Source organism: Dermacentor variabilis, chromosome 8 (assembly GCF_050947875.1).
Source record: "Dermacentor variabilis isolate Ectoservices chromosome 8, ASM5094787v1, whole genome shotgun sequence".
Classification (NCBI taxonomy): Eukaryota; Metazoa; Arthropoda; class Arachnida; order Ixodida; family Ixodidae; genus Dermacentor; species Dermacentor variabilis.
In genome coordinates, this window is record NC_134575.1 from 26,471,769 (window position 1) to 26,487,668 (window position 15,900).

General features: G+C 44.9%; 2 protein-coding genes across 3 annotated transcripts in view; one reads left to right on the forward strand and one right to left on the reverse strand.

Annotated features, from left to right (window-relative positions):
• Window positions 1-14,629, forward strand: part of fliI (FLII actin remodeling protein) — a 56,242-nt gene extending 41,613 nt beyond the window's left edge. For both annotated transcript variants that reach the window (XM_075701531.1, XM_075701530.1), the window contains 5 exons: window positions 834-871; window positions 4,050-4,179; window positions 6,825-6,914; window positions 8,378-8,584; window positions 10,330-14,629. In XM_075701531.1, the coding sequence (XP_075557646.1) occupies window positions 834-871; window positions 4,050-4,179; window positions 6,825-6,914; window positions 8,378-8,584; window positions 10,330-10,464 (600 nt within the window). In that variant the 3' untranslated portion in view covers window positions 10,465-14,629. The remainder of the gene's footprint in view (window positions 1-833; window positions 872-4,049; window positions 4,180-6,824; window positions 6,915-8,377; window positions 8,585-10,329) is intronic.
• A 13-nt stretch (window positions 14,630-14,642) lies between these two features.
• On the reverse strand, window positions 14,643-15,279 carry LOC142589882 (essential MCU regulator, mitochondrial-like). The gene has a single exon (XM_075701535.1). The coding sequence runs from the start codon at window positions 15,244-15,246 to the stop codon at window positions 14,956-14,958; it is 291 nt and encodes a 96-aa protein (XP_075557650.1). The 5' UTR covers window positions 15,247-15,279; the 3' UTR covers window positions 14,643-14,955.
• Between the last annotated feature and the right edge of the window lie 621 nt (window positions 15,280-15,900).

Genomic DNA, 15,900 nt, shown 5'->3' on the forward strand with positions numbered 1-15,900 from the left:
ATACTTCACTAACTTGTGGATCGCAAACTGGACCTGTAATGGTTGACTGGCAGGCTATTTTTGCAGTGTTTGTTCTACAGTGATAGCTGCCACTGGGATAGTGGCGGCAGCTGTCACTGTAATCACAGCAATAGTTCTCACAGCTTCGCAAGTTGCACAAAACTGTGATTTCCTTTTATGCATTCATGGCTGCACACTTTGGGACGGCACAGTGACAGTCATCGCTGTCAACAGTGTTAGTTGTCACAGCAGTAGTCATGGTAGTGGCGACAGCAATACCTGTCACTGTTTTACAGTTTGTGCAACTGACTTCTATTTCATGCATTGACACTGCTATGCTTGGGACAGCACAGTGACAGCTTTCACAGCAACAGTCATGGCAGTGGCCACAACAATAGCTGTCACTGCTTTACAGTTTGTGCAAAACTGATTTTCTTTATGTATTGGTGCTGCTCTGTTTGGGATGGCACAGTGGCAGCTAGTACTGCAGCGAGCGCTATCAATGTGTTTAGCGATAGTTGTCACTGCAACCGTCACAGTAGTCACGGCAGTAGCTGTCACTGTTTTACAGTTTGCGTAAAAATGTTATTCTCGACACTTTGGGACAGCACAGTGACAGTATTGCAGTGACAGCTACTACTTTGATAGTGATAGCTGTCACTGCTTTACACTTTGTGTAAGACTAATTTTCTTTATATGGAAATGCTGACACACAGATAAAGGTCTTTATTCTTGGCACTTGCGTGCATCTTTCCTGCCTCTTTTGTTTGTTTGTTTGTTTGTTTGTTTGTTTGTTTGTTTAAGCAGCATCTTGTGTATGTTGGTTCTTGCAGATTCCTCCCACAGCAAGTAACCTCAATTCTGCTTTTTGGTGAGTTCGCTGTCTTATGTGTACTATTAACGTGCTTTTCACAGGCTCAATTTATGGGGTGTGCGTCTTCTATTGAAAATTTTTGAATGTGTCGTGGACAGCAAATTTCACAAGACAGCTACAAGACATGACACACGAGTTAGAGTGGTGCTGCTGAAAAAAAGAAAGGAAGATGTTACCGCCTTGAATTGTTGATAGAGGCCAATATATTTCGTAGACCTAAAGGCCATTTTGGGAAATCACAAAAGTTGTGGTTTTGTGAAAATTGGATCACTGTAGAAAGCTGTATTTTGTGACAACAAATCATAACTTTGGCAGCTCGTTTTACCTCTTGGACGTAGAATGTGACAACACTTGACTCAAGTAAAATACCATTCTGTTAAAAAAAATCTGGTCCTAACTTGACAAAGGCGAAAAAAGCAGACGCTGAAGCACACAGGCAGCCATTTCTTTTTCGTCCTTGCCGTGTTGGCACTAATTTTTAACGCAGGGTGAATTACCGGCTTGCTCAAGCTGCAACTCTTGTGACATATCATATTTGCACGATTATGACGCTTTCGCAAATGGAATGTGAACGCGCACATTTTTGGGCATCACAGCACTATTGTACATCAGATTCCACTGCATGATTGCAGTGGGATCTGATGTTGCACATAACAACAATAGCCAGAGGGTTAAAAAAGCAGTGGTCATGTGCACATGTAATTAATAGATAGACATTGCAAGCGATATGCTTTAACCATTCTTTCTACTTAACTCTTCCTAACCACGTACAATCAGTTCCAATTGAAGGAGACGTCTGGAAATTAGTGTCGCTGTCCCCCTGTCTTTGATATCATAAGTTTCCTATGAGAATTAACCGAGGGAACTCTGGCAATGCGGTTGTTCAGTTGCCATTGGAATGATAGTTATTACGTGGATTCATCTAGTCTTCATGCCTCTGGCTGCAAACATCCTTGTCACATTATTTATTGGGCTCTATCTTTCTAAAATTCCATGCACCCATACTTTTCCAAACAAAGCAAGGCAATTAGTCTCTGTTGACACATGTAAATCAGACATGCTTGATTGTTCGAACAGCTCCGTGGCATCACCACTAGCCCCTTAAACTTAATGTACAAGGACGTTCAAAATTTCGGACCCCTTGCAGTGTGCCGTGCAATAATTTGGACTACAACTGCACGACTGTGTGCTAATTTGGCCACCAAGCCTAGCAGAAATAAATAGCGATATCTTCGTTTTTGATACATTGCCGACATAGTTGTCGGCATGGTCATTGGCCATGTTGCCCGCTCTGCCTCAGAACTGAAACTACCTAGTTGATCTAGTAGTCGGTGATGAGAATTCCGCGCGTACATAGACTGTACTTTCGTTTATTTGTGCAACATAATTACATTGGTCGAGATAGGGCCACGATATTGTAGTGATGCATTCTGCTTCATTCTCTGCCACTCTTATCACCTACCACTCATGGCCAACTGATCCTGTTGATAACGCATGCAGAACATAGCTCTGACCACTAACGAAGTGCAAAAGCGTGGAAAGGAGCGCTGTTAAAGGCATTGCTAGAAAATCGCGGCCACAGAATGTGTAGACCAAAAGCAAACTTATGTGTGGGCAGTAGTGCATTGACAAGCTTGGGCTGTATTTTTGGGCAATTACTTTTGAAGGTGCTTTCCTTCTTGCAATCTTTCACTTGACTGGAACCAGATGCGTCAACGAGCGGCTACGTTTCTGCATTGATAAGATACCGTGCTTGGCTCTATGCCAGGAATCCTTGCCGCTTACAGACACAGATGCATCTTGATCTGGTCACTCAAAAAAGCGTGCTTGGCACTTTGCCAAGAATGCAGTCACTTGCAGATGCCGCTATAATCACGGGAAGTTGGAGGTATCCCCGAAAGTGATGATCCAACAATGCGGCAGGCCTTTTCTTGCCCGCTTGTGGAATGAAGTCACTTATTTTTGTGCAAATCCAGTATTTCGGACTCCCAGTTATTCGGACCTTTTGGCAGTCCCCATCGAGTCCGAATTATCGGTTGGCAAGGCGGTGTGCAAAACCCGATGTGTGTGATGCGTTTCCAGCTCCCACAATCACTTCCACCACATGCAACCAGCAAAAGGATAGCCTCAAAGATCTGCGTTTGTTATCCACCACTGAGGTGTGGATTTGGACTGCACCTAGCACGACATTTCGTTGACAATTATCAATATCGCAGAGTCACAGGGCCATTTGAAGCCAAAAGCACGAAATTTCGGACGAATTCGTGTACTGTACGTCATTCTCGTGTTGACTGAACCCCACTACACCTACCTACAGCTGCCTTAGACACTAACGCCAGAGCTTCCTCTGATCATTATTGTAGGAAACTCCTTGTTTAATATCTGATGCTACACCACATTGCATTTTCGCTGTGTGGGTAAGTCTACCACACATAATGTAGGGTTGGCTGTTCCTGCTGTACTAGGAGGAAAAGCTTGGCAAATCAGTTCCATGGAAATGGCCTGAAAAACAGATCAGTTCTTAGGAGGAAGGGTCATGAAAGGGAATAATTGTCGTCCTTCTGAAAGTAGCATGGGAGCTTCATAGGAAACCCCCAATACGGGTTTCAAATAAAAAAAAGAAAGCTTGGCAGTTGGAAAAAGAATTGCCCTAATACGGGAATTGAACCCAGCATAAACGCCTTTCTGGGGCAGTCATTCTACCACTTCAGCTAATCAGGTGGCTAGCGAACTGCTGAGCGATGCCAAAATTAACTGGCAAGTTTGGACACAAAATTGGCAGATCACTTTTGTGGAAATCTGCAAGGACTTGCCATGATAGCCTGGTAGCTATGGCTTGTGCTGCGGAGCTTTAAGTTGCAAGTTCAACTCCAGCTGCGGCAGCCACATTGCAACGGCAGTGCAATGCAAGGATGCTCATGCAATTAGGTTTTGGTGTACGTTAAAGAATCTCTTGGTGGTCAGAAATCAGATTGTGGTTTCATCATGTAAAACACCACAGTTTAATTTAATTTAATTTCAATCCAAAGGTGTAAAAATTAGTGCAACGCTACTCTCAAGCGGAGAGCAGCATTGGGCTATCTATGCTACTAGTTCCATGCTTTAAAAAAGAAAGTCTGCGTTATAATTCTTCAGTGTGACTTTTGAGTAACTCGCCTTGTTCTTGTTTACGCAGTTACATTCTGAAAGTGCCTTTCGAGCAAGATGGCGAGGAGGACGGCATGGTCTACGTCTGGATCGGCAGTAAGGCCAATGAAGACGACGTACGGTTAGCGGAAGAACTGGCGCGATCTCTCTATGGTGCGGTAAGCATAACTTTGCTTCTACTCTCCTTTACTTTGTTGGTTTAATGCAGTTAATGATGAAAACATTTCTCTCTCTCTCTCATTATTTAGCAAAATCATTACATTCCAGCATCTTTCTTTCACGAATATTTCGTTTTAGTTTCCGTCATAATTGTTCTTATGCTACGATCAAACCTGGTTTTAATGAACTGGTTTGTGCACTGAAAATGGTCAAATATATTCATAATTAATTCATTTGACATATCCAGACCCGAGCATGATGAACTGTTATGCTGAGTTCATTATGCATGGATAGAACAAAGCTGCGTGACAGTGCTAAGAGCACCCCATGGTGGCCCAACTTAGCAGCAGCAGCACCATATAAGCAACCCAGCAAAACGATAGTACAGGAAACTCCCATTATTTTAAACTCCAAGGGGACCAGAAATTTATTCGAATAAAATGGAGTTCGTACTAAGAAGAGCCCCCTTTACCGTATTTACTCGCATAATGATCGCATTCGCGTAATGATTGCACCCCTGAATTTTGTCGTGAAAATGCGATTTTCTTTTTAATTTCCCGTGTAATGATCGCACCCCGAACTTGCCGCAGCGATATGTCATGTGCCAAGTCAAGCTAATATTGATCGCACTTGCCATCTATCGAATGCTACGCGAACGACTCTTCAAGACAAACCAAGCGGTCTGCACGCATTAAGTAGATGTCTCATTTCATTACTTTCATCACTTCCCGCACTTCCATGACTAAAAAAAAGCTGGAACCAAACTTGCCTTTATTATGTGTAGGCTTTATAATGGTTGTGGTCAACAACAAAAAAGGCGCCTTTCGATTCTTCTCATTTGCACTTGTGGGCACGTAACAAATCGCGAGCGGCAACGATAGTAGCCACGTTTACACTGATACGTTAGAAGTGTACCCTATTCATACGCCGACGCTTGTAACCCAGCTATTTGCCCACCCTTAGCGGAAACGTGCCATATTAGAATAGCAGTGAAGACAAATGTTGCAGTTTCTGCAGAATTCCCACCATGTGTTTCTACGTCACTGGCAGCTAAGCGCACCCACCTCCGTTTCTGTCCCCTCAAAGTGGACACGGCTACGTTATTGTAGCAGACTTTCCGATAGTTACGATATTATTCATTACTGATACGGAAGAAACTGTTTCAATGCACGTAATGTACTCAGAGAAGAAAAAAAAGACCGCGTTCGGTGCGTTCGGCTTGCTCCGCCGGCCGCCATTTTTATTTTGGTCTCCCGCAGCAAACACAGGACAAATTTTTTTTTTTCTTTTCGCGGGAAATTTAACCCGCGTAATGATCGCACCCCTGATTTTGCATCAATTTTTCTGACAGGAAAGTGCAATCATTATGCGAGTAAATATGGTAAATATAGCACCTGACCATTTGTGCATTACAGTGCACAAACCCAAAAACGTCAGTGGGCTTGCACTGAAAGTCTTATCTTTTCTCCATCAGCACGTGCTAATATGTGCCAGAAGATGCCTAGGTTTCATATACACAGTATGCATGTACGCGATTCAATGATACTCCGCGGCTTCCGGTTTATGGCAGCGCCATCTTGGGGAACCTATAGGCCAGTGCCTGTTGATAAGGTACCCCAAGATGGCAGAAGGTAGCGGAAGCAGCGGATGTGACGTCACATGCATACTATGTATAAAGTCCCAGTGCGATAAGATTGTGCCTCGCACGTCGTTTGCTGTGAGTGAGAAAGAAAATGTGCGAGGGTGAGCAGGGAAGGATGGCAGCTTGATGCGCACCGTCCTCCCGATTGCCCAGCGTTGGAGATGACATGATCGAGCGATCAGTGACGTGATCAAGCGTGCGCTGGGTTCTCTTTCCTGTGCTGCTCTGCTGGCTCTGGTTCGGTCTCAGCTTGCCACATACCTTTCCTCGTCATTGTTGCAGCACGTGACATTGCGGTAGCTAGTGATGCATCAAATTTTCGCCTTCGGCTTGGGTTTGTCCGAAAAGTGGTCTATGGTAGTGAGAAATTTTGCTTGAATTAACCTTTACGCGATTTTCAGACTTCAAATTCGCGGGAGTTTTTCTCTACTCAAATACACAGGACTTTGCTGGAACCAATAGAGCAGTTTGAATTATCCGTCAATTCAAATGAAGAGATTTCGAATTACTGGGATTTCACTGTATCTAGCTCTCTGTTGAGTTATGTGCCATGTTGTTTGTGATGTCCGAACATGCAGCCAGGCAGGCTCAGCCACATGATCGGGGAAAAAAAGAAAGCGTGCTCCGAAGGCGCACGCAGCAAGAAACCCACTGCAAGTGATTTTATAGCACGGGTTGAATACATCCAATGCCCAATTCGTTTTGAAAAACTTGTTTTGCACAAATGTATCGCTAAATAAGTTTTTTCCATATTTGGCATAGGGCATAAGTCACTGTGCTTGAGTTCGTTATAGTCGGTGTTGACTGTACACTGCTTGGTTTCTTATCTACAAAAACAAATTTTATGAAATGTGGAGGCACACAAACTGCACAGTTGTGTGCAGTACTTACAGTGTGCTTCTTTTCTTCTCCACCCACATGACTGTACTAACTGCTCTTGCAATATCAAGGCAAGCACATTGAGAAACATTTGTCATAGCCTTTTTTTTCTACACTCCACAGATGGAGTATTCCATAGTGACCGTCGACGAGGGAGAAGAACCGGAAAATTTCTTCTGGGTTGGTCTTGGAGGAAAAGCACCATACGATGAGGTAAGTGCTAAAGTGCTGCTTTTTGCGTGCTCGCAGTGGATGGATTTGGAATCCCCGCATAATAGGATGTCATTAGTGTTATGCAGCCTGTCAGGTTCTGCCCTTGTAGGAAAATAATAAACTGCGCAGGCAGGCGTTGCGAGAGAAAAAGGAAAAAAGAAGTTAGATTGAAGGAGTAACTGGCTTTCCTGTCTAGTTTTCCTCGTCTGTCTTAACATTTCTACACCTCTTGCAATTGTTGGCAGATGTAATTCCTACAAAATAACTGCCGCAGTGACTTAGAGGCCTAGGTACTTGTAAAAATTGGCAGCTTCTATGAGCAAATCAGCGACTATGTAGGAAAGGTTGAGTGTGTTACGACAAGTAGAAATTGATATTGCTTTGGATTTGTCTGGTTTTGAAATAATTAGCCAACGATTACTCCAGTTTGGGATGTTATGTAGGTCATCCTGCAAAGGTATCATTAACATTAGTAACTGGTTGGCAAATAACACAGTTGTTGGTAAACATACGAATTTGATAGAAAACATTCAGGGAAAGGTCATTAATGTATACTAAGAAAAGAAGAGGGCGTAGCATGGTACCTTGTGTTATACCTGAAGTGCGCCTTCTCTCATTTCAATGCCAGCCAGCTGTTTGAGACGGCTGGAGTGTGCGTGATGTCACCTAGCACGGCGGAGAGAAGGTGCGCGCACCTGTTTAGTTGCAGTCACAGAACCTACCTCTGCCTTTCCCGTGCATCACGAGTTCTTACATCTTGGCAGCTAGCACTTTAATATGCCGTGTTAGACAACACCACCTTCGGGATTGGCTCAGGTACCCCATTACTTTCCTCTTAGTAGACAGCACAACGAATACGCTGTGCGACATTCAACCACCCTCAGGATCAGGCCGTGTCATAAAAGAACAGCTCGTAATGTTTCTTTGCCAAAGTAAAAAAAAAAAAAAAGAAAAGAAAGTTGTAGCGTCATCATTGTCTTGCTGCTGTCACCACACATGCTATTGTCACATGCTCTTGTCACATGCTCTTGTCACATGCACCATTGCTTGCTCTACGCTGACACTGACACGTTGGTCCATCTGGTGACCAATTGAACCCTAAACGATTTCTGGATAGCCAGGTACCTGCAAAGTGCTTCTCATAATATCAGTTCCCATAGAACGGGGTATCTGAGCAATTGGCAGCCTGATTGATGCCTGCATCAACTCTCTCATCTCTATCAGCTTTCTTTTGCTCTCTTTATCTCTTTTACGTTGATGGTCTTTTTTTTCACGTTATTTTATTATTATCAATTTTTTTTCCTCTTTATGTCCTTTTTTAAATGTTCCTACCTTTCCGCACGTCGCTCCTGTATTATTGTTGTAGCACAATGCTACCAATTCTTCCAGTCCATACATGGCCCCAACTGGGGAAACAAAGGGCGCTCACATGACGTTTTCGGTGCCTCATTTCTCGCTTGCAGGAGGCGGACTTCTTGCAGCACGCGCGTCTCTTCCGGTGCTCCAACGAGAAGGGCTACTTTGCCATTTCGGAGAAGTGCGCTGACTTCTGCCAGGACGACCTGGCGGACGATGACATCATGATCCTCGACAACGGGGCGCAGGTCTTCATCTGGGTCGGGTCGCGCTGCAGCGAGGTAGAAGTCAAGCTGGCCTACAAGAGCGCTCAGGTGGGCGTGCCAACCATAATGGTGCTCTGGTAAAGCGTGGATCTTGGGCTGCTGAGCACGAGGTCGCGGGATCGAATCCCGGCCACGGCGGCCGCATTTCGATGGGGGCGAAATGCGAAAACACCCGTGTGCTTAGATTTAGGTGCACTTTAAAGAACCCCAGGTGGTCAAAATTTCCGGAGTCCTCCACTACGGCGTGCCTCATAATCAGAAAGTGGTTTTGGCACGTAAAACCCCAAATATTATTATTAAAGCGTGGATCAGTGTTGAAGTTGTGACTCAAAAGGAAGTGGGAGATGTTCATGGGAAAGAAATGTTTGCACACCCCATCTTATCCAGTCTGTCACATTTATGAGTTTCCTAGAAACTATCACTATAGGGAACCCTGGCCCTATAGGGAACCCTAAGGAAGCTGTAGGTTTGGCAGTTTGGCCAGCTGTTGCTCAGTGGCTATGGTGTTAGGCTGCTGAGCACAAGGTCGCGGGATCAAATCCCGGCCACGGCGACCGCATGTCGATGGGGGGCAAAATGCGAAAACACCTGTGTACTTAGATTTAAGTGCACGTTAAAGAACCCCAGGTGTCGTAAATTTCCAGAGTCCTCCAATGCGGCGTGCCTCATAATCAGAAAGTGGTTTTGGCTCGTAAAACCCCATAATTTGATTTTTTTTTTTTAGTTTGGCCAGCTAGGGAATAGTGCAGTATATGTGGGTTTGCCTTAACCTTATCCTCCTGGTTACAAAAGACTTTGAAGCTTTGCAAATTCGTAGTTTTGAACGAAATGTTACGTTATAAATGCAACAATTTTCCATGATTATTCATTTGTGCAGAGATTTATTGCCCTTCGTGTGTATAAAAAAGGAGAATCGCAGGAGACTGAACTCGCTTAAATGGAACAGCAGCATTATGGTTGGTTGGTTTTGCATTAATGCAATGCAAAAAATTTCGATACACACAGCCACATCCTTTTCCAACGCCGGGTAAACAGAATAATTATTACCGGAAACTAAACTGGCCGGCTAGTCTCAGCAGCATCGAAATGCTCAGGACTGTTTGCACCTTTCCTGCCTTTTCTTTTCGGGTTTCTCGCCAGCTCTCCATGTTTTTGCCACGGCAGTTTTTGCCAGCTCTTGTTGGTGTAACGGTTGCAGTGGGTCTACCGTGGTCGTGGCTTATGCCCACGCAATGCAATGCACTCACGCTGGAGACAATCATTTATCGAAATCTTTCGAGAGCCATTGCATCACTAAAACGGCAATTTTTTTTTACTCAATGTTTCTTTTTTGTAATTACATTATATGCTGCTTGCTCTAGTCAGTGGCTGCATGCAGGTAGAAAATTTGTAAGAAGCCGTTTTGTAATCGGATGTGGTACACCTGTTATCTGCTGTTTGGCATAAAGCGTCTGCTCCTTTCAAAAGCGCATCTTGTGTGCCCTTGAGCTCACTCTCTCGGTGAATGAAAACATGATAAACGGAACTTATTTCCCTGGTCCCTTGAAGTTCCGTTTAAAGGGAAACCACTGTGTTTGATTGCTTCAATGATCTGAAACATTTAAGCGTAATATAAATGACGCCACAAAGACGTCTGAAGCCACAAGCATGGAAATTAAGCAAATCCGCATTGCACCTATCGTTCCCATGATAGCCAAACAATCTCAGCATCGGGAGTTCCCTCTAGTAAATTTATCAGAAAGCTCTATGGTCACACTGTCACTGAGAGCATGTTAACCCGTATATCTTTCTAGGTGTATGTGCAAAACCTGAGGGTCAAGCAGCCCGAGCTACCACGAAAGCTGATGCTCACCGTCAAGGGGAAAGAGTCGAAGCGGTTCACAAAGTGCTTCCACGGTTGGGGAGCCTACAAGACTGTCGCCGAGTAGGAGCAGTCAACCCACCAAGTCTAGCAGTGACAATCCGCCGAGCCGACCACACCTACAACGCCGCGCAGACGTCGCAGCATCTCGACGAAGCGAGCGCCTGTCCGTCGACAGCCCGAAGCTTGTGACATGGCCAAAGGTTTAAGTACACGCTCGTCGACAACTTTGGAAGCGCGGGCTGCGAAAGAGTTGAGGTGCTGCTGCAAAAGCGCGCAGGTCACAAGGTTGTACCACACCGCCTGGTGTTAGGCTTGGACTCTGGACCACCTTTCTCGTCTGTTGGCAGCAGACATTGTATGCTTGTTCCCGGTGAACGTAATCGACCGTTGCTGAAAGCTTGCTAACAAATTCCCTGGGATAGCCGAACGGACACAAATTCAGTAGAATAGAAACACTGTTAAGAGAGTTCGCAAAGACCCGTTCTAAGCAAGTGCGACTTGGATTTCCTAAAGGGGTACTGGTGCGACCACATACAAGTTGTCACATTTTTGCATTAAATGAAGAACCGAGCCCTCTAAACCTTAGCGGAAAACACTACCAAGTGTCGGAGCACCCGAAGTAATTTACTGCAGTAGTTGTTTCCATGAACTTGTACTGCGTTTCACACATTGCAGGCAATGCTACTGAAGCTACACAAATATAGTGCAGTCATTGAAGGCGTGCTCTGCATGTTTCCCAGTGATCTTGTTTTTGTACTGCGACGCTTTCTACGGAGTGACTATTTCATATGTTACAACCGCAACTTGTGGACCCAAGTGTACGTCAAATCACGTATTACTTGAGAACATTTGTGCTGCCAGTAATGTTTGGCGTACTACGTCTTGGTCGCGAACGAAGGTAATGCGTTACGGCCACTGGCCGATGCAACATGTCCCTCCCCTCGTGTGGCAGCAAATAGGCGCGGATCTCCGACGCCCTTCGTGTAATCAATGCATCATGTTTTGCTACGTAAAAATTGTGCGACTTAATTTTACAGCGAAATACATGCCTGCATCTTTCTTTGAGATGTGAGGCGCTATTTTTCCGGTCGCAGAAGCGAGCAGTCTCTCTAAGACATCATAGCATTGCCTGCTTTGTCTGAAAGGAAGTATAGCTTCGGTGTCTGTACCCAGAAGTTTGATGTGCCATGGCATCGTGATGCACTCATTCGCTTCTTTGCTACGCTCGTTGTGGCTGCCACGCGCTGCCAGAAGAAATGCACACAACGCTCCCGTTTATTTTTATTATTTATGGTCAACATCATGTTTACCTAGCCATATCACTACACGAAGTCAGCAAATTTAGCTCTGTGTCGCGGCGTCACGATAGCGTAGATTATGGCAGGTCCGACGTTTCGAGACCAACTTTAGTTATCCAAGTAAAACGTCTTTGTTTCCCCGGCATTCATACTCGCTACATATCGTTATCATTTCATGTGTTAGAAGTGCGTGGTGTGTGTTAAGACTTTCGACAACTTGACAACTTTGGAAATATGCGTCAGTACTCCTTTAAGCAAATATCACGCTTTATACACAGTTAGTGACAGGTCAAGAATGCAGCACTGAGTGCTTTTCAGAGGGAACATGTATGGCAGTAGCAGGGAAACTTAAAGCAAGCTGGTGTACATTCATACTTGACAAAAAAAGGACAGCGGTAATGAAGACGAGGACAAAAACGCGTGAACCTTACTTTTTTCTTTTTCTCATCCTCATCTTTGTCGGGACTGTTTTTTGTCGAGTAGAAAGGTGTGCAAGTGCAGCCAAAAGTTGCCTCGTCCTAGTCTTACTTTCCTTCCTTATCCTTTGTATTCTTGTCCTTACTTGCCAAGCCGCTTGCTGATGACACGGGTGGACACAAGAACAGCACACAGTGCTAACTTTCAATTGCAGTTACAATATAACTGTGCATTCGAGAGGCATTCACATATTTACCGTATGTGGACCTCGTTACACATGGCTACAAGGGCATTACATCAAGTCAAGGATGGTCCACGTGCGTCATCCCTCCTTGTCCTTTTAGCGCTGCTCACGTTCCCACAAGGAGGTTTTAAAAAAATCTTTCTAGAGTGGACATGATGTCCCAAAAGTGAAACAGAGCCGCCATCTTGCTGAAGGAATTGAATGATGTGTTAGCGTACAGTGGGGCAACAGGACATATTTTCTCCTTAACTCTTGCGGCTTTAAGATGGCCAGTTTTGATGAATACATATTGCTCGAAGTGTCTCTTTGTGTACCTGGTTTAAGGATGAAACTTGAATGTCTTGCAAATCGCATGGGAGATCCTGACGTCACTTTTCAGTCAAAGGCAGTATTTTATCCCGAAGCAACAAGCTTTTATTTTGCAGCTGGCCTATAATTTGCATTAGATGAGCAAAAGCCGTTGAGCTTTGACTTGTCTCCAGCTAGCGCTAGCACGGCGCTCCTTAAAGGGTGAAGTAGAGGCAAGCGTTGGCTTTGCCTCTGCTGGTAAGAGATCTGTGGGGGCTGCCACTTACAGAAAATTTTTGTTTTAGACCTTGTACAACAGACCAATGAGCCTGAATGACATGCCTTGGTCGAGCTTCGTTGTAGTGAAACTTCTCACTGTGCTGGGGGACCTCTTTGTCTGTCAAGTGGGGGTGACACTGAGTGACTTTTCACTTTCGTGCCGGCGTCATCTATAAGAGAACCGTTGCCTCATGCGCCAGGGGTTAATGAGCTGGTGTGTCACACATTTTTTGGAGAAATGGACCCATCCTGCATTCTTGACTCATCACTCACTATAGTCTTAAAGCAAACAAGTTGCTGCCCTGCTTTAAAGTGCCGAGCGCAATGCAGCGAGTTTGAACAAAACCACGGTCGTGCCATAGTTCCGATGCCTTGCCGTCACGAACCAAAGCTATACTGTAGTTGTGCAGAATGCCATGTTTTGCCACACTTGTGTAAATCTGCTCAGCAATATATCGTCTTCTCTCTCTCTCCCATTTTTTTTTTATGTGCTTGATATGTGCCTTCTGATAAGGTTACCAGCAAGGTACCAAATGTTGCATCAGTAAGGGAGTCCAGTAGAAAGGCCTCTAATGGTTAAATCACTGGCTCATTTGCATTCATATTTCACTCGGCTGTGGCATTTGCAGCACTTGAATTCAGTATCTGCCTCTTTCAATCTTTAGAAATTAGAAGTGCCGTTGGTGGCAGTGCCACATGAGAAGTTTAGTGTGTGGACTTGTCTGTGTGGAGCAGTGGTGCTATCTGTTGTGAGGAGGAAAGAAGTGTTGCCCCCGCTGTGTATCTTGCCGTGGTGAGCATTTCTGTGTCCCATCATCAGATGATCATCAGATGGAGCCACCATCCCTTTTAGCTAGAAAAATCTACACTACATTCTTCATCCAGCATTGCTGCAGACATATACAGTATGGACCACTGTTGAAATGAACTCACAAGCAATAATAAAGCCAACATAACTGCAACATTTCTGCACCTTTATCCGAAAGAAGCCATTGATTTCATCAACTGGACTTGCATTTATGTATGAAAAGTAAGTCTGCGAGCTTTTATGCCACAGCTTAGCAATAATCGATGGTAGAATACTAACTGTGTGTTTAACAGTGAACGCGGCAGTAAACAAAATGCATCACAGAAGGCCACCTATGTGCAAAATTTGAGTACGAACGATCCAGTGGTTTGGCTGGTAGAGCCACTTTCACATGCTCCCTTATCAATGCAACATTATGTACTTACATTGGCAACTTGAAATGACTTTGTGGGGCGTGTTCGTAGTGCTCTCAAATGTGTATGTGTGGGACGAAAATTGTAGGCTGCTCACGGTTAACCAGTGCCGTCAGTGGAAAGTGCATCAGCGAACACTTTGGCATTCCAAACTGATAGTGGTGCATACAGGTGAGAGAGATAGTGGGAAAGCCACCGTGATACTATCCACTAAACAATTTTCACACCAAGACAGACCACCGCCAGAAGTCATGCTCAATCTGTAGAGTTGCGTCTTTCTGTGCAACATGGTATGTGTGTGGATCAGAAAATCGCCAAAGCCTCGCAACTGCTGCCGATTTCGTAACTTATTTATAATGTAATATAAGACATTTAGTGCCTTGGAGCGTGTGTTTATGTATGACGTGTGCGCGTGTTTGTACATTGCAGTGTATTTCGTTTTTTTTTTTCTGTATAAATTAAAAGAGCGATCAACCACAACACTTCTGTCTCGTGTGTGTTTTCCTTAACCTTTTCTTTATTTAGACGAGAACGTACGGTACGTAAACCTTGGTATCTATTTTATACGACATACAATAGTAACGTAATTCACGTTCGTAAGCAGCGCAGACAACAGTTTCGTGAATTCGCCATAAATGTCCACACCGCATGAACCTGGACTAGTCTAGGAGAGAAAAGCTGCTTGCGTTGGCGAACTGGTCGAATTTCGACGGCGCACCGAAGGGCACTAAGTGAGAGAAGGCGCAAGAACGGCGTCGTCTCGCGACAACGCAGATCTGCGGCAAGATAAACGTCACTCGTCTATTTTTCAGCCGTCGTCATCGTCGTCGTCGGGGACGAAGATATCGTTCTCCTCCAAAAACGCGGCGCCTTCCTTGCTGATGGTGGCGCCGACGTAGAGACCGGGAAGCACCGTCAGAAGCACCCACAGGAAGCCGAAGCCAGACTTCTCCGGTTCGGGCAGCACGGCACCGGAGTTGTAGCAGACGCGGTGGCGAACTTGACGCATGGCGTGCCCCGATTTCTGCAGCGACGGCGCGGCGCTCTTGTGCAGGCGTAGCGCCGAAGAAATCAAGAATTTTCGGACGACGGCCGCCATTGCAAATTTTTTTCCGATGCGGTGGTGCACCGATAGGTGTGGAGGAACGGCCGCAGATAAACATTGCCGTAACCTTGATTGCGGTAGGTATACAGCGCCACCTCACTAAAAACCCATTTATTGTGGTAGTTGTGGGTCATACAGTTTCTTGCACTATGTTGCGTGGGCGAAACGGTAAATTAATAAATGTATGATTTGACCCTTTGGTAAAGTCGCGTACGGTAGTGCTCTCTGGAGATCATGTTTTCCTTTAGTTTCCTCCGTACTGAAAGATCACTTCTTCGCGACTCTTGGGGTGCCTCGTAGATTAATGAATTGGCGTCTTAACTGGAACATAGTTTCCTCTGTATTCCAGTGTATTCCTCGTGTGTATTCCTACCATCAGGAGGTTCGGATTGGAATGAGAATGCATAGTAGTCTCTTACAGCATCAAAGAAGTTTCGAACAATTGATTTGAACGCAGTGGCATTCTCTAGACCGCTGCTCATTTGTACCATAAAAATAGTGACATTCTGGCTAGAAAGCACATCGTGTTATGTCGTTATTTCGCCTCCGCCAGGCCCACGCAACTTGTGATTTACGAAAGCACCGTTACACAAGGTGTCAACGTCGGGGCATCTCTTCTTATTATGTAAATAAATTACGTGTGCGCGC

Excerpts from the sequence above, each read along its gene's own strand:
- LOC142589882 (XM_075701535.1), bottom strand. The coding sequence starts at position 15,246 with ATGGCGGCCGTCGTCCGAAAATTCTTGATTTCTTCGGCGCTACGCCTG.